Source organism: Protopterus annectens, chromosome 1.part1 (assembly GCF_019279795.1).
Source record: "Protopterus annectens isolate FY-2018-M chromosome 1.part1, PAN1.0, whole genome shotgun sequence".
In the NCBI taxonomy this organism is placed as follows: Eukaryota; Metazoa; Chordata; order Ceratodontiformes; family Protopteridae; genus Protopterus; species Protopterus annectens.
In genome coordinates this window covers 1811140506-1811162507 of record NC_056726.1, presented here as the reverse complement: position 1 = coordinate 1811162507, position 22002 = coordinate 1811140506, and the positions used below count along the sequence as shown (strand labels likewise).

The 22002-nt window shown below is 38.6% G+C and overlaps 1 protein-coding gene across 1 annotated transcript in view; it reads left to right on the top strand.

Moving 5' to 3' along the window:
- MFSD2A (major facilitator superfamily domain containing 2A) overlaps nt 1-22002 on the top strand; it is a 191633-nt gene that overhangs the window by 26393 nt on the left and 143238 nt on the right. The window contains exon 2 of the mRNA XM_044084790.1: nt 6231-6356. Within this exon, the coding sequence (XP_043940725.1) occupies nt 6231-6356 (126 nt within the window). The remainder of the gene's footprint in view (nt 1-6230; nt 6357-22002) is intronic.

The following is a 22002-nucleotide window of genomic DNA, read 5'->3' as shown; positions in this document are numbered from 1 at the left end:
ACTGTAACATTTAAAGTCAGTGGCTCCTACAAGTGTTAGAACACTGCCACGCAACCACATCATTTACATAATGAAATATTCAGACACATGAATGATTAAGCAAATTAACTTTTGCAGAACTAAGTAGACTTGTAGGGAGTTTTTTTAGGACTAGTTTCATTTGAAACTAATATATACTATTTTTTGTGAAAAATATATTATTTTAGTTGTTTTTGTTATACCAAGACAATAAAGAATAATGAAGTCTGAGTTTTCACCCGGAGCATATTATTATTTTTATGTGCCACATGACACAACAAAAATTGAGTAGTCTAATGGCTGTGTAAGCTCACTGTAGTCCCAGTAGTTTGAAACTTTCCAGCAAAAATCTCAGGAAAATGAACATAGATTGGATTGGTTAATTTTTTTCTATGTGTCATTCAATGTGTTTTCTGCTTTTGGGAGTTAGTTGGGAGTCAGTATAGACACAGTGCCAGAAAATGTTACTTTTAAGAAAAACTGTATATGGTTTTGAGTTATGTAATATCTAAGCAGTACATATATGCTGTATATATATATATATATATATATATATATATATATGGATTCCATACATTTGGTTGAATTACACTTAGTCGAAAATGATTCCAGGCATTTCACTTCACTGAAAGCTCACTTGGTCGAAGTTAATTTGGTTGAAAATGGAATATAGCCCCTGCCCCACTGCAGTGCAACCCTGGAGTGAGAATATTAAATAAGGGACCAAATGAACTTCAACCAAGTGAGTTTTCAGTGAAGTGCAATGCCTGGTATCATTTTCGACTAAGTGTAATTCGACCAAATGTATGGAATCCATATATATATATATATATATATATATATATATATATAAATGCACACACATACTATGTATATATATATATATATATATAAATACACATACACATACATATATATATATATATATATATATATATAAATACACACATATATCTATATATACATACACACACAAACACACACACACACACATATAACGAAACTGAAACGGGCCAGCACACTTTCGCAAAACTGAGTTAAAAAAAAAGAAAAAAAACATGAGAACATGGCTTTTGCTGAGATCCCAGCACAGTGGGGATAAGGGAATATTCACTTTTCTTCAGTGTAGTGTGATGTCGGAGTGAGAATATAAAAGTAAGGGGATGGGGGGTGCAGGATGGCTTGCCCCCCTGCATGAACGTGATTACTGTTATCTTTTGTTTTTTAGATCTTTTCTTTGTTTTTTTGTTATTTTTTAGCAGTTTTTTGTGAAAGTGTGCTCAACCGTTTCAGTTTTTTTGAAATGTGTCATTGGTAATTAGTCCTAGATCCATATATATATATATATATATATATATATATATATATATATATATATATATATATTTATATATATATATATACACACACACACACACACACACACACACACACACACATAGATATATTGTATTCCCAACACTGATCAAATCCATAAAACTGTAATTTCTGAAAATGAATGTAATGGAACTCTACATTATGAACCTGTAATTTCTAAAACTGACTATAATGGAACTTTGCACACTGTTAACAGTTTTCCAAAGCTTAGCTATCCAGTTTAAGTCCTGCCATGGGTGCCTTCTGTATGGAGTCATGACTTTTCATTTTCCTGCCACATTCCAAAGATGTGAGGTAGATGAACTAGTGCTCCTCTAAACTGCCCACCGCTGCATGCCAACTGTATCTTCCGTTGTGCTTCTATGTGTATTCCTTGATAAACTGGCATCCCGTCCAGAATTTGTTCTTCTGTTTTGTGCCCACTTAATGTAAGTATATGCTCTTGCTCCAAGTGTCCATGAAAAGGATAAAGAGAGTTTTCATGAATGAATGAATGAATGAATGGCTATGTGTGATAATAGCTCAAACACTCCTTAAAATATCTAAACTAAAGTTCTGAGGAATGTTACCTTGACTCTCAGATACGTATTAGCTTAGGTTGCTATTCTAGTCTTATAAACTGATCGTGTATCTCATTGTTGAAGTGGTGAGGAGCACTTTGCTTTTGTCAGTGCATGCATTTTCATAGTGATTTATTTCTACTGGCAGACTGATTTTAGCTCTGTCCACTCATAAACATTAAAGTAATCCTTTCTAGTTGCCCAGAAACCCATTCATTCCCCTGCATGAGAGCCCCATGGCCCATTCATTCAATGAGGCAAGAATCAAACAAGCCAAGACAGCAAAGCCATCATTTTTTCATTAGCGTATAAGATTTTCTATCCTCTATGCATGCCAGGAGTGTTAAGTATACAATGGGCCTACATGATATACATTCATGACTGTTTGTGATGTAATCAAAGTTCATGACCCCTCCATACTTGAAGCTGTTCACATGTTCCACATTTTCCCTTCTATCTTATGTCAGTTTTTAGCTTTTTCTGATTTCCCCATTTGCTATCATGTCACTAGCTTGTCTGTAATCCATTTCATACCACGTGCTTTTGATTTTGTTTTACGATCCCTTGTCATTTTCTGACATTGCTGTTCAGAGTCTGCCTGAAATGCCACATCTCCATACAGCAGCTTTGTTAATCCATCCTTTCCTGTGCCTGTTTCCTAATAGTGTCAATCACCAGCATGAACAGCAGTGGGATCAGAGATGATCCCCAATGCTGTCCCACTCCCACTAGAAATCCCTCTGTGAGTCCGAACACTGTTCATATCTGTATCATTGAGAACTTGTTTGTGGCCTGCATTGATTTTACCAGTGTCTCCAAGACTTCAAACGATTATCGGACTCCCCAAGTTAACTTACTTGGGACCCTGTCTAATGCCCAGTTTGACTCTTTCTTCATCTCCAACTTCTTCTCCATTATCTGTCCCACTGCAAACATTGTGTCAGATGTGTTACATCTTGATCTGAATTGAACTACACATCTCCCATCTTACTCTATATATTAGTTTATCAATCATCTTGTACAGCACTTTCATGGAATGTGACAACAGTCTGATACCTTTTTATTGCCTACAGTTGTGAATGTCCCCTTTGTTGTTGTACAAGAGTACTAGAATGCTTATTCTCCTGTCTTCTGGAATGCGCCTTTTTCTTTGTACTGCTATGAATACCCCCAGAACCCAATTCTCCCTTTCCTTAGCCAGCATTTTGACCATATCTGTCTTGACTTCATCAGAGCCTGCTGCTTTCCCTGACTTTTTTCTTTTTATTTAGTAATATTCTTACTTTTTCTGCAGTGGGTTCTTCTTCCTCTGTCATTGTCGGCTGTGCATGACACAGTTCACATTTTTAAGGTTTACTTCTTTCTTCTTTTGACTTGTCTTCTGCACTAACTATTAAGATGCAGAGGTAGGAGTGAGCTGATGTCCTTCTCCCTGAAGATTCATCAGATTTATTTACTGTTTGTTTGTTAACTTGGTGAGTGGACTGGTACAGAACCCTTTTCAGGTACTTCCTGGGCTATAAAGCAAAGACATAGCAATTTATATATATATATATATATATATATATATATATATATATATATATATATATATATTGTAATTTGCTGCTGACATAATAGATAAATACATTGGTGACAAAGCAGGTATGATTAAATGTAGTTCATTATATATACAGAGATAATTTAACAGTAGTATAAAGTATAACATATTTTGATCTAGTGTGAGAAAAAGTCATATATTTAGGAAAATAACTGAAAATGACATAATTACTATAAGACAAATATCCATAAAGAACTGAAAGTAAAAAATAGATTGTAGCTGATGTAACTGAAGTGGAAGGCAGTCAAGTTTTCCATATCTCCCTTCCTGAAAGCCCTACTTCCACTAAGCTGATTTTTCTGATTCAGTAGAGTCACTGAGCACTGGCTCAGAATTCCTTTCTACAAAATGTGTGTTTCGTGAGGTATATAGGACCTGGGGACAGGCTTTGTGGGTGATACCTCTAAGAATTACACCTTTCAGAATGCCTTGTTGGCGGTCTGTGAATGCCCAGGTTCTGTGACACTTGTTTCTGTGAAACATAGAAAACTCCTCTTACCATTGAAAAGCATGCTGTGTTGTCAGGCGCTCTGAATTCCAGTATCACTGTCTCTGTGGCAGAGTTGAAGCACAACCTAGTACCCCATGGTATTGCAGTCCACCAACCTTAGAAAGTGTTTAAGGCTCTAGACTGCTTTTGGAACACGTGGATTTGTAACCTCTTCCCTTTCACTGAGAGTGTTGAACTACCTTGTCCATATGATGTATTTCCAGAGGGCCATTCTATACAAAACATCAGACATATTACTCCAGCTGATAGTGAATTAAAATAAGCACTTAAAATGAAGGTAGCAACTGCTTTACCCTCAAAGTCCCTTGTGGTGTGTGTCACCTACACTATTGGCGATGCAGTGAGTAAGTCAGCAGGTTTTGGCATGATTGTTTGGGGCCAGGCCTGGGTGCACCTAAATAATGCCGCTGAAGCTGTTAGAAGTATCCTTTTTTTCCATTTTTCAGGGGCTACTGCTGTTTGGACCTGAAAACAACAGTAATTTGAGGAAAAAGGAAAAGATAGAAGCTCATTACTTCTGGCGGCTTTTTTATTGCTTCTCAGGAGTTCAAATAGTTGAAAAATTTGCACAAGATGACTTCATTGTTTTTGCATAAAACACAAATCTTTTACTCTTTAGTGCTTATAGGTAAGAACATTGCAAACACACCTCTTTTTATAGGTAAATCCATTTTTCTCTGAATTGTTTTAATTCTATTATTGTAGCAGCACTTGTTCAATACTGATAATTTGTACACAAGCTTTTATTTTAGTTATTTATTTATCTTTTGTTGACTGTTTATCCCACTAGCCCAATGGTCTCTTTTCAGAGGGACACAAAGGGATACTTAAGTGGAGAAGTTTGGCCAGGACACTGCTCTAATCTTTTCAACGCTTCAATAAGTGCCATGGGATTTATTTACATCCATCTGAGCATCAGTCAACTCAAGCAGATGAAAACCTCAGTTTCATGTGTTATCTGAAGGATAGCATGCTCAAAAGTACAGTACAACCCTTATGCACTGCAGTTTCAATACTTGGAAATGAATCCAAGTACCTAGGTTAGAATAAAGCCCATAGCCTTCTGTCATTCCTACATCAAAGGTGAGCATACTACACACTGAGCCAGTGACAATGTGCAAATTTCTGCTTTCATTGACAGAGTGTATACTACTATCAAGTGCCTCTGATGTCATACTAATGATGTCATAAGTGTTCCTGAGAGTTGAGAATAGAAGGAGAATATTTTGATGCCCCAAGAATGAAAGTAAGACCACTCTTGAAACTTTCAGTGGTGTCTGTATAGCTGTTCAGTAACAAACTTTGATGGGTACAATATATACAACAGCTGCGTGGGAAAGATTCACTAAATGTGTTGACAGTCTCAAAGTATTCCCAGCTCAATGAAGTTCAAAGTATGCAAACATGGCTAGTGAGTGGCGAAAGACTGATCAGTGATCATCCTTTCACACAGCTTCTCTAACACTGTGGTTAAAAGAGCAGCACCAAATGCCCCTTGTCCGAGTTGTCTTGTAGTGACAATATAGCTAGCAGACTATTGTAGACATCCACACAGAAATGAAGCCTGTTTTTAAAATGGAGTGTTAATCCTTCAGAGAAAAACATTAGAAAAAATATGACTATATACTTCTTGAGGTTGACCCACCCCTTTTTTTTTTTTTTTTTTTTTTTGGTTCAGAACAGGATTGTATATACAGCAGGCACAGCTGTCCTTTGATTTTACAACCAGAGATAATGTTCAGATACTAGAGTCCATTGCAAGCCATCAGTGAGGTGTATCTGCTCAGGTAAAAAGGTTGTGCTATGCAACTAATAACTTCCCATACTTACTAAGAATGAAAAAAGCCTTAAAAATGTTGGTGTATCACGTATAAGTAAAGCTACAAACTGCTAACATGCTTTGTCATATGAATGACTTCATTTCCTTAGAAGTTATTTTCATGTTGCATGACTACAACTGCTTAACTAGCCCAAAGCACACAGGTCATGTTTGGATATGGGCAGATGAATTTGCTATGTCTTAAATAAGTAAGTAGATCTTATCAATAAAGAAGCAGAACACGTAGTTCTTTTGTGAAATAGCTTTGATATATAATGGAGTATAGTATTCTCCTCTATTCTTCCTTTATTAATTATACTGATATTTCTTCTCTCTTGTTTTCAGAACAATGGGAAACCAATGCTGTCTGTCTGTAATAAAATCTGTTATGCAATTGGTGGTGCACCATACCAAATCACTGGCTCTGCAATTGGCTTCTTCTTACAGATCTATCTCTTGGATGTAACCCTGGTAAGATGTCAGAACCAACAATTTTTTAAAAAAGAAATGTGTAATGAGAGGTAGTAAAATGGTTCATAAACCATATCTTCTTTTCTTGATCTCCATGTGCCAAATATTCTGTTTCTTGCAGCATATCCTACCATAGTTTTTGTGCCATATGTGGGGTGCATATTGAAAAGTACCAAACCAGAATGCTGTTCATGTACAGAAAATGTTCTCCTATTTTAGCATGTTGTTTTTCATTTAAGGAGTGTGTTTTGCCTTTATTTGAGCATTATTTACCATTTCAGAAAGCCTGTATGTATTTATTGAGCATTCCTTTAAAGAAGAATGGCACCTGTGCAATGCTGTCATGTACTTTGTACATTTCTTGTTCAAAGTGCCATGCTGTCACTGAATAATGCCTTACTTACACATCATTAACCTTCAAACTTTGTGAAAATCAAGATTGCTAATGCACGTGATACTGTGTTATTGGAAACTGCTGTAGTACAGCTGTCTGTCCAAGTTCTGTGGGAAGTCTACTGAAACAACATGTAGTGGGGTGTCTGACGTTATCATACAGTGTGTGCAAATGGGATGTTGCCATGAAGTGCAGTAAATTTTAGTAGAGGAGTACATCACTAGCACAACTTGTAGTGAGGTATCTGATGTTATTGTATACTGTGTGCAAATGGGATGTTGCCACAAAGTGCAGTAAATTTAAATAGATATGACTACAGAACTTTGATGCATTCACTGGTCCTATGTGAAGCATAGCATTCACCTGTAGAGTACCAGACCTATCTTTTAATACAGTTGTACAAATCAGTTGTTAAGAAATATATTACATGTTGACTAGAGTCATACTGTTGTAATAATATAGCTTCCACCCAAGGTGCTTTGAAGAGTGGAGCAGCAAAGGAGATGTGGGGTAATTGTTAGTATTTTTTTTTTTTTTTTGTGTGAAATATTGCTGGGCCACTTAATCTGTTTTGTTATAAAATGGTACAGCAGTGGGACAGAGAGAGAATGTGACTGATCAAAAGTGAACAGCAGTACATTACTAGTATTTTAAAACACAGCTATCATAGTGTGCTAGAAATAGTAACACTTTAGAAAGCCTGAAGATACAAATCATATAATAAATGTCTTTATGGGGGAGTCACATTTTCTTTTAAGGACAGTATCTCAGAATGAGTGAGAGCCACCTGTAAAAGTGTCATAAGAGTGTGTTATTAAACAGTATGTGCTTTTTAAAATGAAATGCTTAGGTCTATAAAATGAACATTTTCAACAGTTACCTGAGTTTTCAGAAATATTTTATTTTGTTACAGAAACTGAAAGCATGTTTTGTTTAAAGAAAATATAAGCTGTTACAGTAGGATGATGTGATAATTAGTTTGTAAACCTGACATTCTCTTGACTTCAGTGCATTTTGCTAGAAAATCGCATTACTGCAGTACTCCAGGGCTCTCCCATTATGTATATCATGTTTTATCTATCCATTTATGTATCTACCTATTAGTAAGTACTGGGTAATTACAGTTGACTTTTGTAATGTACCATTTTTAGCATAAAACAAAAATTCAGATACGCAGCCAAAGTGTTGTAACCTGAGTTTGCTCTTTACACACAAAGAATCTTGTTAAAGTTTGTGTCAAAATATTAAATCATATTATTGTCAGTATGAATTGGGTTAATTATTCATTGTTGTAAGACTGTACACATAACATTACTGTTGAATTCATACACATCAAGTACTTCATGCTCTATTTAAAGGTTCTTGTACACATACATGTAGCGTAGTAGGGAAGGATATTATTGTGTCAAAAGTTCTGAAATTAGAAACTATAAATCATGTATTTGTGGTTTCTATGTTTCTTTTCTTACTCACTTTTGCCACTTAGATAGTGACCTTCATGGTAAATGAAAGGACAGCTTTGATCAGTGAAAGAGACAATGCTTTTCACCTGATTATTACTTTTCTCATGAACTTAAAAAAAAACACGGTCTCATGTAGTTGAACATTACATGTACTTTTGGTGGTGTTTGGTCTTGTTATTTGGAATACATTTCAAAAATCTTTTTTTTTTATCCCTTCCAAATGTAAGCCATTGTGAGTTGTGTGTCTTTCGGCTTTTCCCGGTTAGGGGTCACCACAGCAAAACTCCGGTCCGCTAATGATTGGCAGTAGATTTTTACGTGCCGAGTTGCCAGCTCTGATGCACAACCTTCAATGAAGGTATGCCCATTCACGCAAATGTTGCCAGTTGGGTGGGTTTCACGCCCAATTGGGCTACTTTTGACATCATTGTGTGGGAAAAATCAGGCTTGGGCGGATTGCGGGTTTTTGGACTACTTTTTTTACATTGTGTGCGATTTTTGGGCTATTTTCCTTTGCACTCTTAGGACCTAATCACTACCCTCTCGGAACGGAAGATCTGTTGCTGACTTGCTGTGGGAAAGATTAACTGGCTGGCACGGAGGTGAACACATTTACTTTAGAACTCATTCTCATACAGTTGTTGGTTGCAATTTGCAAACCCTTCACTTTCTCAGTAGAAGTGTTGAGTTAGCACGATGTATTAGAACTGTTTCGATCACATTATATTTATTTCTCTAGCTGTTATAGTGGCCTTAATGCATGCAGCAATGAAAAAAATAAATGTCAACTGTTATGATATCCCGAGATCATTTTTTGCCAACTCTTATTTAAAATGTGTATGCTGATTGGTACTGAGATAACCGGTTTATGGACAGCAGGATTTCAGTAATATAATTTAAAAAGGGAGTGGTGTTGACAGTTACACGAATTGTGAGTTCTCCATTTGGAGAACACTTTTTAAGGTAAAAAATACATTTTGTGTTTGAACCTTGTTTCTGGGCAGTGAAAGCACATATGCATTTCTCATATTTGCATGGCCATGCATGACAAGTGGAGTTGCTGACTTGCTGTTGTGCATCCTTAGCTTTGCATAGAATGAAATACAGTGCTATTTGAATACTGTGCAATTACGATCCCTCGGTTAACAATGTGCAGTTGTCACTGTCTTGTATTAGACTTTGCAACATTGAGGCTTGCTGTATCTGAAGTAAAGATGTTCATCATATTTCACTGTTGCAGTCATTACACTTGGGTTATCCTGCTGGCAGGCTACTCGCAGTCGGCCAGAATTCCAAAGTCCTGGTCCGGCGTCGGTTGCTGTTGCCTCTTCCCTGACGTCAGTGCACCAGGGGTATAAAAGATGCAGCTGACACCATTTTCTTCAGTCTTTTTTGCCACGCGGTGCCCGAAGCAAAAGCAGTTCGCAAGTGCCGCTCGGCCGAATCCTGAGATTTTCAAAATCAAATTTCAGATCCAAAGTCTTCATTAAAGCTAAGTACCCCATTGGGGAATCTTTTTTTCTTGCTCCAGACCGATGTCAGAAAAAGTTAACAATTGTATTTCTTGTGGGAAGCAAATACCTCATAAGGATTTTCATTCTTACTGTATTCCTTGCGTAGGCCCTGATCACAGCGTTGCTAGCTGTCGGTTTTGTGCTAGATTTAACCAACGCACTATTAAGCATCGGTTTGATTTTGCCTTTCATTACTTTGGCCGAAGATTTAATTATACAATGCCGGCAGAACAGCCGACGACCGCAGTTCACAAAAAGTGCAAGGAAAAAGAAAAGGACAGACATCCGAGGCCCAAAACCAACGACGAGGCTTCTTCTAAGCCAGTCGCCGGTTCTCAGTGAGGTGCTTTCGCAGCCCCTGACACCCGCTACCTCAGAGCCACAGGCCGCTGACGACTCCCACGTGGAGCCAGCCAGGCCTCTGGATACTTAAGGTATTGGACACTCGGAAACAATTCCCTCAGATGGGTCCGGAGCCGCTGAGCAGGCATCGGCTTCTGAGGGTGTTTTCAGACCTACACAGTTATATGCAAAGCCTACTTCAGCATCAAAATCAAAGACTAAAGCAGTTCACAGTTATATGCAAAGCCTACTTCAGCATCAAAATCAAAGACTAAAGCAGTTCAAAAGACAAAGAAACAAGTACAGCAATCTCCAGGACAGGCCTCCATGCCTAAAAAACAGATGCTCAAAATGGCCAAAGACCTAATTACTCTGATGAGGGGCTCCCATCCCCCTCCTGATAAGAGGCCTAGTCAAGAGATAGAATATGACTCTTCAGATCAGGTTTCCATTTCCTCTGACTCCTCTTCTGATCAGGAATACTCTCTTCCTCCCTATGAGGATTCTGATGCTGAAGAATCTATCCCTTCAGCCTCTCCACTTGAGGATTATTCTTTTGGGGAAACCTTGCATACCATGAGGGAACGCTTCCACTGGGAGAGCCAAGATTACTCAGAATCTAAGAAAAGGCTTAGAGATTTTTTATTACTTCCTCAGCACAGGCCCCTGGCTATTCCCCCTGTGCTAGACATAGTGGATGATGTATTTTCAGAGTCCGGCCTTTCACCAGACTCTTTACCCCCTGCTCCTGTTAAGCCAGACAGATACTACAGGGTCCCAGATTCTCATAAATTTCTTTACAAAAACCCTGCTGCTGACCCAGAAACTATTTCTCAGGGTCCCAAAGGGGTCAAAGCTGCTACTGCAAAAAACCCTATTCCCTCTGACAGGGAATTCTAGGGCTCTAGACAGATGGGGGAAAAAGGTCTACACTTCTGCTACTCTGGCTGTAAGGGCTTTTAATTGTCAATTTCATATGCTTAAATATCAGCGATACCTACGGTCTCTGCTTAAACAGAAAATGTTGACAAATTCTGAATGTGCTGAAAATAAGGAATTGCATGATTTATTGCATGCAACTGAACAAGTAGGAAAGCATACATTGCAATGTGGATTTGATTCTTTGGAGGCCTCTTGCAGGGCCGCAGTTATGGGTTCTGTCATTAGAAGGCATGCTTGGTTAAAGGAACAGAATCTGCCTGATCATGTTAAAGCAAAATTATTAGATGCTCCATTACAGCATGATACTTTATTTAGTGTTAAAGCAGAGGAGGTTTTGAAGAAAATGGAGGACAAAGCGAAATCTATGCAAACAGTAAAGGATTTCTTACAGGTACAGCCACCTAGATTTAGCAGGAACTGGCCTACTAAGAATTGGTCCTTTCCAGTGTCAGACAGGCCACAAAGAGACAGATACAGATGCCCGAGAGGCAGATCTCAGCCCCAAGGCTCTTATAGGCCTAAACAATGGAGTGCTCCTACCTCCAAAAGACAAATCACAGCCCTACAGAAAACAGTCCCAATGACTTTCCTCTGCCAGCACCGAGCACTTATCTTTTGGCAGCCCCTTTGGGGGGAAAACTAGCACTTTTTTCACAAAAGTGGCACAGGATTACCAAGGACAAATGGGTTTTAAATATAGTGTCCCAGGGCTATAGGTTCCACTTTCACACCCTGCCAAAGGCAAAAGGTACGCCAGACCTGTTGCACAATCAATGGGCAGAGGCACAAATGCAAGTATCATCTCTCATGGACATGAGAGCTATTCAGCAAGTACCACAGCGAGAGCAGGGACAAGGTTTTTATTCAAGACTATTCTTGGTGCCCAGAAAGGACAAAACCTGGAGATCAATACTGGACCTGTCTACTCTAAACACATTTCCGGACATTCCAAAATTCAAAATGTTGACTCTACAGCAACTTCTGCCCATGCTGGGCAAGAAGGCCTGGCTTGTAATGTTGGACCTAAAAGAGGCATACCTGCATGTCACGATCAGACAAAATTGCAGAAGATACCTCAGATTCATAGCTGGTTCAATGCATTATCAATTCTCTGCACTGCCCTTTGGCTTATCTACTGCGCCCAAGGTCTTCACAAAATGCCTGGCACCAGTAATTGCTTATTGCAGACAAAGAGGAATACAAATATATCCTTACTTGGACGACTGCCTCATTCAAGCAAAGAACAAGGACATTCTGCTACAGCATCTGGTGTTTGTAAAACGATTATTAATTTGCCTAGGGTACACAGTAAACGAAAAGATATCAAAACTAATACCCTCTCAAGAGATAATATTCCTGGGTGCAAGCTTAAACACAACTGCCCAGATGGCTTATCTCATGCCAGACAAACAAAGGCAACTGACTTCTTACTTCAAAATGTTGGCAACAAAGACCCAGTTATCTGCAAGAAAAATTCTGCAGCCTTGGATTTCATAGCATCCTGCATCCTACTGATTCCATATGCAAGACTGCATATGAGAAAACTTCAATGGTATCTAAAAAGTGTTTGGGCACAACATTGCCGCAGCCTGGAAAATGTGATTACACTCATTCCCTGCCTGCAACAGGAGTTTCAATGGTGGGCACAAGCCTGTCACCGCAACAAGGGACAGCCATTCACCATACCCACAGCCAGACAATCAGTAACAACAGACGATTTAGACTATGCCTGGGGAGCCCACATGGCAGGAAAATGTATTCAGGGAGCATGGCCTGCAAGCCAAATGCATCTTCATATCAATCAAAAAGAGATGCTAGCTGTTCAAAATGCCCTGACAGCTTTCAAGGATTTGCTTCATCCAGGACAACTACTGATAAAGACAGACAATACAACAGTTATTTGGTGCATAAACAATCAGGGAGGCACTCATTCCTACCCCCTCTGCAGACTAGCCATGACTTTGTGGAACACAGCACTGGACTACCAAGTACACCTGCAAGCACAATTCCTGCCAGGAAAGACAAATACACTGGCAGACGAGCTAAGTCGAAACCTCATGGATCCCCACGAGTGGAAACTGGATCCACAAATCTTCACCATGATAACAAGAAAATGGGGACGCCCAGACATAGATCTATTTGCCTCCCCTCACAATTGTCAACTACAGAAAGTCTGCACAAGGACTTATCACAGTCAAGCATGGAAAGTGGATGCCCTATCTTTCAGCTGGAAAACCCTTACAGTATATGCCTTTCCTCCACTGCCTCTCCTATCCAAGGTACTCCTAAAGGTCAGACAAGAGAAGCCAAAAATGATACTGATTGCCCCAGACTGGCCATGCCAGCACTGGTATCCAATCTTAAAGAGCTTGTCACAGGGGCCAGCCTGGACATTGCCTCTTATTCCTCACTTACTGACCCAACAGAACAATCAGATCCTGCACATCCACCTCAAAACCCTAAATCTGGCAGCATGGCGAATACAATGACAATTCCCAACACTCCTCTTTCCAAGGCAGTTATGGATGTTATTCTGGAGGCCAGAAGGTCAAGCACCAGGAAATCTTATCCAGAAAAATGGAAAAGATTCAGTGCCTAGAATCAGGCACAAGGTTTTGATACACTGGAACCAAACATTCCTCAAATTTTACAATACTTAACTGAGATGCTAAACAAAGGCCTATCCTTTTCATCAATCAAGATCCATGCCTCTGCCATTTCAGCTCATTACAATATGGACCCTCCTACTTTTTCGCATCCACTACTAAGGCAGTACCTCAGAGGGGCCAAAAACTTAAGACCCCCAAGAAGAGCACCAACACCTGCATGGGATCTCAATTTCGTCTTGGAAAAACTCACACTGCCTCCTTTCGAGTCAGCCAATACAGCTGATATAAAATTTTTATCATGGAAAACAGCTCTGCTCCTAGCAATCACTTCAGCAAGAAGAGTCTCAGAACTTCAGGCATTGATGGCTGTGGAACCTTTTATAATCTTTCATCCAGACAGGGTTTCTCTGGGAACAAACCCTTCTTTTATGCCTAAGGTAGTGTCCAGTGTGGCCCTCAATCAAACTATTCATTTGCGTACCTTTTATCCAAACCCACAGAATAAGGTGGGAGAGACTTCTGCATTCTTTGGACATACACAGACAACTACGCTTCTATTTGGACAGAACTAAAGCTTTCAGAAAAGCAGAGCAACTTTTGGTGGCATACGCTGCAGGATCCCAAGGAAAGGCCATTTCAAAGCAGACTATTTCAAAATGAATAGGCCATTGCATTTGTTTCTGCTATTCTCAACATGGCAAATCAGTGCCTAAGGGCATTAGGCCACATTCGACCAGAGCAGCAGCCACTTCAGCAGCCTTTCTCAGAGGAGTACCAACCAAGGACATTTTAGAGGCTGCAACTTGGACTTCAGTGCACACTTTTACAAGGCACTACCACTTACCTCTTTACTCTAAAGCCAGAACAGGCTTCACCACTGCAGTTCTGCAGGGCCTTATAGCCTCGCCTAATTCTATTTAGACCCAGCCACCCAACCTCAGCTTTGGGATTCTACCCAAGTGTAATGACTGCAACAGTGAAACACGATGAGCATAGTACAGTTGTGTACCTACCATAAATGTAGATGTTCAAGTGTATTCACTGTTGCAGTCCAGGTTACCCACCCACCTTCCCCCTTTCTTTGCTGGGACTTATCTCTACTTCTCTATCTTATACAACCTATGTGGTGTATTTGCTTATAGATGAAGGTAATGTTTATTTTACTGTATGCATTTTTATTGGCATAATTTTTTAGCCTACCCTTCGGGGGGCACCTGACATCTGGGGATAGAAAAACTGAATAAAATGGCGTTGGCTGCATCTTTTATACCCCTGGCACACTGACATCAGAGAAGAGGCGACAGCAACTGGCCGGACCAGGACTTTGGAATTCTGGCCAACTGCGGGTAGCCTGCCAGCAGGATAACCCAAGTGTAATGACTGCAACAGTGAATACACTCAAACATCTACATTTATGGTAGGTACACAACTGTACTTTTTTTGTTGAGACAAGTAAATGTAGGATATTCAGTAGTTGCAGTCACTGAGAAGATGCCCTTCACTTGCTGTCACTCTTAACTTCGTGTTTAGCCTATAGAAAAGTTGTACTATGTCCCGATTTAGATTTTAATGAGTTTTGTTGTTGCATAGGTGATACAAGATGCATTTTAGCAGAAACAATTGAGCAAGCAGTCTTAGCGATGTGGTTTGGGTATTAGGTTGGCTGTAAGCACATGGTTGTAATAAGTAGTGTGTGCTCAGCCTCTACACAAGAGGAAGATGAATGTAGATGTTAGGTCACTCCTTGATGTATAACGCACAGTGACAGTAAGCACGTCCATGTGGCCTCTCGGTATTATTATTGACTGCTTAAAATAATTTAAAGAGGCTTGCGATTGTGAATTGCGCAGTAAAGACATAGGGAGAGCCAGAAGTACTTAATGTGGTAGGGTTTTTTAGTGGAACAGAAGATTGGTTTGTAAATGCTGGTTGCTAGTTGCATATGTATAGAATCTATAGATTTTTAGTTGTTGTGTAATTTTAATTTACTTTTGATAATGTGCCTGTTTTTTTTTCTGTATAAATGGTGCTAATTTTCGGCAATTTGCCGATCACCTGATCTGACCCAGAAGTTTTCATACTTCCACAGCACGGTTCTCCTCACCCTTTTCTACCTATCGATTTTGCTCGTTCACCGGATCACCTACCTGTCAATCAGTTTAGTAGGGTCAATAATGGGCAAGTGGTCAAAATACACGAAACATTATAGCCCCGAATGGGAAAAGGAGGCCAGTATGAAAAATTGGATACAGAAAGTTCATGGAGATGACATGAAAGCTTACTGCAAATACTGTCGGTGTGAAATGTGTGCACACAAAGACGATTTAATGTCCCATGCTTCAACTGAAAAACACAAATGAAATGCAGCACCTTTTTCCAAAATGCGCAGTCTGTTTGATGTTGGCTGCCAATCCATAATGATTGACAACAGTATGAAAAAGGCAGAACTGAAATTGGCCACACACATTGCTTACCATTCTAGCATTCACATTATCGATCATCTAGGAGAACTAGTTCATGATATTTTGGGTAAAGACCTGGCAATTCACCGAACTAAATGCACAGCATTAATCAAACGTGTTATTGGACCATCAGTTCATGCTGATTTACTCGAAGACTTGACAAATGTGCCATATTCACTTATAATAGACGAGTACTGACATTATGACAGGGAAGCAGCTGTGTGTTATCGTGCGCTATTACAGTGCAAAGTTAAGTAAAATTGTTTCGTCATTTCTGGGTTTGATAGTGTTGGAATCAGGAACAGCAGAAGCAGTTTTCAATGCACTTATACAATTTCGGACTGATAAAAAAACTGTCACCTTCCAAGTGCATGGGGCTGGCTACAGATGGCTGCAATACAATGTCCGGCAATGTCAATTCAGTCATAACCAGATTCCAGGAAGTCATACCAGTTATTGTTCACATCAAATGCATACGTCATTGCATTCAACTTTGTTCATCATATGCATTAAAAGTAATGCCACGCAATGTTGGCTTCGCGTCTTATGATAATGCACATTGTTGTAAACAAGCCAGAACTTCAAATCTTATGCAGGGGAGAAGATTATTGTACTTTTTCACAAGGTAGATGACGTGCATCTGCATTTTATGATTTGATCTATTATATGGACAATGGATGTAATAGTGTAGTTTATGCCAGGTGTGTAAGCTGCCACAATGTGTGTTTTAAATGTTGTGCTGCAGAAGTATAAAGCACTTAAGAAATAGTGTTGGAATCATTAATCATTGTAGTATATCTGTATCAAACATTACTTTATAGATTTAGAAGTTGACATTTACTGTAGTCTCTAAACACCCATTAAAATATTTTTCATGTCTATGAAATATGTTTGTTTGAGGTGTATATGTTTGCTTGAGGTGTAAAAGGCTGGTAATGTTATGTAGACTTACCATGCTTAATTGTTTTTGCTGTATCTGACACTTTTATTCTGGAGGATGTCTTGCGCATTTTGCTTTCACTTTGTGCCGAACCATTGGGCTATTTTTGGGCTAGTTTAAGAAGCCCTGTGGGCTATTTATTTTTCAGTCATCTGGCAACACATCAAACGGGACAACGTCTTACTGTGAGGCGACAACGCTACCGCAGCACCACCACCACGGTTCAAAATGTAAGCCATTGTGAATATGCAGTTTAAAACACATTTAGAAGACAAACTTGATTCCCAAAGGATACCCTTTGTAACCTCTCAGATTATTCAATTTTCTCTTAAAATTAAAAAAGAGATGGGGAAGTTAATGACTGCAAAATGTCAGGTTATATACTAAGCTTATTGATAAAGTCTAACAGTTGTACTTCACTCCAGCAAAATCTGTATACATATTTGAATATGAGCTTATCAAATTTTTATACTTTTAATCAAATTCTGTTCTTTCAAAACAAATAGATGAGTCCTGATAAATTGAATGGGACATTAATAATGCAAATATTGTTTCTGCAGGGGGAAGGCCTCCCACACACAACCACCACTGCATTTCTAAGTATATTAACTCTGTGACTGCACACCTGTGGTAGGAAGGGCAATCTTCGCTACCTGGACTGTTAAATAACCTTGCTGTTACTGTCACAGCATAAAGCTACACCATACAGCTCTCCTTGCAGCATGCAGACACAGCCTCAAACTACTAAGTATAATTAATTCATATTCGCACAATAGTACAGGTGAAATAATTTTCCCTTACCAGCATTTTTATGTTACACAGTTTAACATCTATTCCTTACCAGCATTGTTATGTTACACAGTTTAACATCTATAACACAACTGAAAAGGATACTAAACATAACATATTCAACTAAATGAAATTTGCTGAAAAGGCAGTCGGATGACTGGAATGTATTGCGCACTTATCCATCAAGAATGGAGGTAGGCTTTTGATGATGTGTCAAAACTGGTACTAAAGGTTTGTTGACTTGGAAAAGATGGTAGTGAAGAAAATGTATGCATGTACTGGAACATTATAAATGTTTTATCATGATCCCTTATCTGGAGCCATTGTTAGTATATTACTATATAACAAGCACACATGCGCACACACACACACACACACACACACACACACACACACACACACACACACACACACACAAGCTGTCCTGAGGAAGTCTGGGTGGGGTTGATTAAAGTTTGGTCACTGAGTTTTTGTCTAGTCTGTTTAGTAGATTTTCAGTTTCCTTAGTTGTCTTTTGTCTAAAATACCATGTTGAACTGAAATTTGTTAAGGGACAATGCCATGTGAGGTGATTGTGATTGTATTTGGCTGTGTGTTGTATAATGGTATCTAAATTTGCTTAATTATTTTGCCTAAAAAAGGAATCAGGAAATTTATAAGTTGTGAAGTTGAGTTTATTAGAGAAATATGAGTCAGTGATGTAGGTGTTTAGTTCAACTGCTCTCCAAAAATACTTGGGACTACATGCTAGAGAGTATTGTTTGCTTCTGAAGTATACAATTTCAATTGCATTTGTTGCTAGTCTGCATCTTTTCATATGTCTGATGTTGTCACAGCTACTGTTATTCTATGTTACAAATTCTAGAGTTTGACTGCTGTTGCTGTCTGAACCTAAGTTACATACATCCGGTCAGCAACACCTCTTAAAAGACAAATATTTGTAACAGAAAAAATACTGTTGTGACTGCTGTCAGTTCAGTACCACAGGGGTACTCTTTTCTGACATAACTATCACACTCCTTTACACAAGTAATGGTAGATTTACAATGGCCATGGTGATTGGATGGTCCAATCAGCATACATGTTTTACAGTTTTAATGAGCTTTCATTGTACAACCGCCATGATACGATTGGAGCAGACACTGGAAGATAGTATGAGATTTGTTGATGTAATTCAGTTGTTCATTGTTAAGGTTATAAGTTTTTGACTGTGCTAAGGAGAGGCCTCTTGTGGATCTAATCTTAGCTGAACATTTTTTGTTGTAGTAGTCTAATGGTTAAATGGACTGTAGTGACTTTTTGATTAGCTGAGTTTATTAAGTGGTGTAGCACTTTGAATGTAAATTAGCAGTATCAATATGAGCGTGTGAAGAATAATTAATTAGTCTGTGAAGGATTAAGCAATGAGGATGATGGTGGGAGGAGGTGAGAGAAGCTGTTAAGTATAAGATTGATGATATGGGGGTAGGTAAGTGATAGAAACAAGCAGAATCCCACCACAGTATAGCAGCCATAAGGAAACCATCTATGCAGTGTTTCAAACAAGAAATACTCTTGAACTGGCTCACAGTAGCGAACTTCCCTAGCTGTTTGCTGCCATGACACGCATTAAAACTGCAGTGCAGACTGAATGGGGTATATGCTATTAAGGGTTAGGTAAATGCAGTCTTTGAAGACTTCTCAGCAGAACAGTTGCACCATTCCAGAGAAGCCAGTGAACAGAATGTTTAATTATTGCTGACTTAAACATATAAATGAATAATGTAGCCCTCCTTACTTAACAGTAGTAATCAAATAGCAATTTTTCACAGCATGGTCCAGCTAGCCTTGCCCTGCTTTTTGTCATCAGCAATGGGCTAGCATATCATAGGTTCATAGGTAGGTACTAGGCTATCGGCCCTGGGGCCTATTAAAGCTCAGCCAAAAGGTACCCTGGCTTTGCCACCCAAAAATTATTTTCCTGTGCCACTGCCGAGCAGAGCCACAGAGGTGATCGATTTTCGGTCTCACATTTAGCAAGGGAGTAGGTCTTGAGCAAAAAAACTAAGTAGATGCAAAGTATACATTGTAGCACACAAAACAAATTGGGAAAGCAATTTGTTAACCAACACTCAAAGCACAAACTGCAGAGCAGGCAGGATACAAGGCAATTTATTTATTCATCTTTCTTTACCTGGAAAGTCCAAGTTGGTAATGCCCATTTTTAGTGGAAGCCTGGGGAAAAAAATCCATGTGCTTACATTGCATTATAGTAAGTTCCAGATAAACACAGAGTAGTTACATTTCTATTTATGCTTATCCCCATACAGTAGTTACATTTATACGTTCTAACATTTTATAGAGGTAGAAGTTACTAAAGGGGAAGCCCACCTAGTGGATTGTACAGGCAGCAGTTATGTATAAAAATTGTTTTGTAATTTCAGTGAGAGGTTAAGAGTTTTCTGTTTAAGGAGAGAATTTAGAGAGTATTGTAAGTTGAGCACAAAGTCTTAACCTGGTGATGACCATGTGCATGACCACATCTGGCTAAGATGTTGTTTAAACAGTGGTTTAAAACTCTTAAGTTTGTCAGAGAGTTTTATTTGTGTAGGGACACTATTCCAGATTTTCACAACTTATTGGGAGTAGAGAGCGTCTCCTGCAGCATTAACAGTTTTGGGTTGTTTTGATGATTGTCTTGTAGGTTAGTACAGCATGTTTGCTTGTCCTGTTTGACATGGAGTTTTGCAAGGTTTCTAAGATGTATAAATTACTGGAAGGTGTTTTGTGTTTTATTTTTATGCCATTTTCCAGGCTTTATCGCTTTTATCATGAGTTTTTGTTTCTTTTTGGCCATGGTGCAGGAGTTGGACTTTACTCTTTTATTACATACTGGTGCTAGATTATTTAAGGTCTGTAAGAATATTTTATTACAGTTTTCCACAGCAGTATCTAGTAGCATTGTTCTAAATACGTTCCAGTTATATTGTTCTAGTGTTTCATTGAAAATATTTTTGCTGAAACTGATTTTATTTATTATTTGATTATAGATGAAGTGTTTATCTAGGTTATGGTGAATTTTAATGGCATATGGTGGTATGTGATCACTTAGGATAACTGGCAGGCAGCTTACATTTGTCAGTTTGTCTGATTTGTTTGTAAGAATCCAGTCTAATGTTGAGAGCCTCTCTGAAGATTTATTGATTTTAGTGGGTGTGATTATTAATTGTTTGAAGTTGTATAAGTTTATGGATTCAGTGGGGGTAGTGGAATTTTAGTTGCCAGTCTATATTTAAGTCTCCAAGTATTATAGTTTCATGGTTAATTTGTTTGGCTATCATGTACAGGATGTTTTCAGCAGTATCAATGTTATTCCCTGGTGTTTTATAAATTGCTGTTAAACATATAGTTTTCCTGTTGTTGATTTTAGGAGTGTTATTAGAAGATCAGCATTGTTAAATGTGTACATTTCCTGTGGGAGTAATGTGATGGTTAGGGATTTTTATAGACCACCTGCATGCTTGTTTTGTCTGTCATGCCTGAGTATATTGTATCCTTGGGGGGGGGGGGGTGATTTCATTATCCTTTTTTTAAACAGGGTTTTGGTAGTTATGATTACATGAACAGTGTATGTGGCAAGGTAGAAATATATGTCCTGGATTTTATTGCACATACTTCTTAGGTTCATAATTAGTAAGGTGAGTTTGGGTTCTGTTTTTTTGTTGAGAGGTATTAGATGACTGTTTTATTTTGGGTTTGGAAGTGATAGTTTTATGAACCGTGGGACCTGGGTTGTGGTGAATATCTCCGCTAAATTTTTTAATTGAAATTTTACAGAGGGAAGAGTGTGGCCAGTTATATTTTGTGTTGGGTTGGTATTTGATCATAAATTTGGATACTTAGTTTTGAGATATGTATAGATAAATAAATCAAATGCAGTTTGTTTGTGGAGATAGGGTATTATGGAGAAAGACAGGCAGGGTAGATGTTGATATTCTTTGTGAGGACTGTTTGAAGGCCTAAGTATTTGAAGGCAGTGGATTTGATAATGGGTGAGTAGAGTGATGAGGAATAGTAAAATAATCTGAGTTAGGGCATGTTATTTAACTTGAGTTTTATCTTTGTTGTATATTTGGATTAGAAAATGTTAGGAGGGTACTGGGTTGGTTGTAGAGATGTACTTTGGTAGTTATAGGGGGCAAGGATTACGAC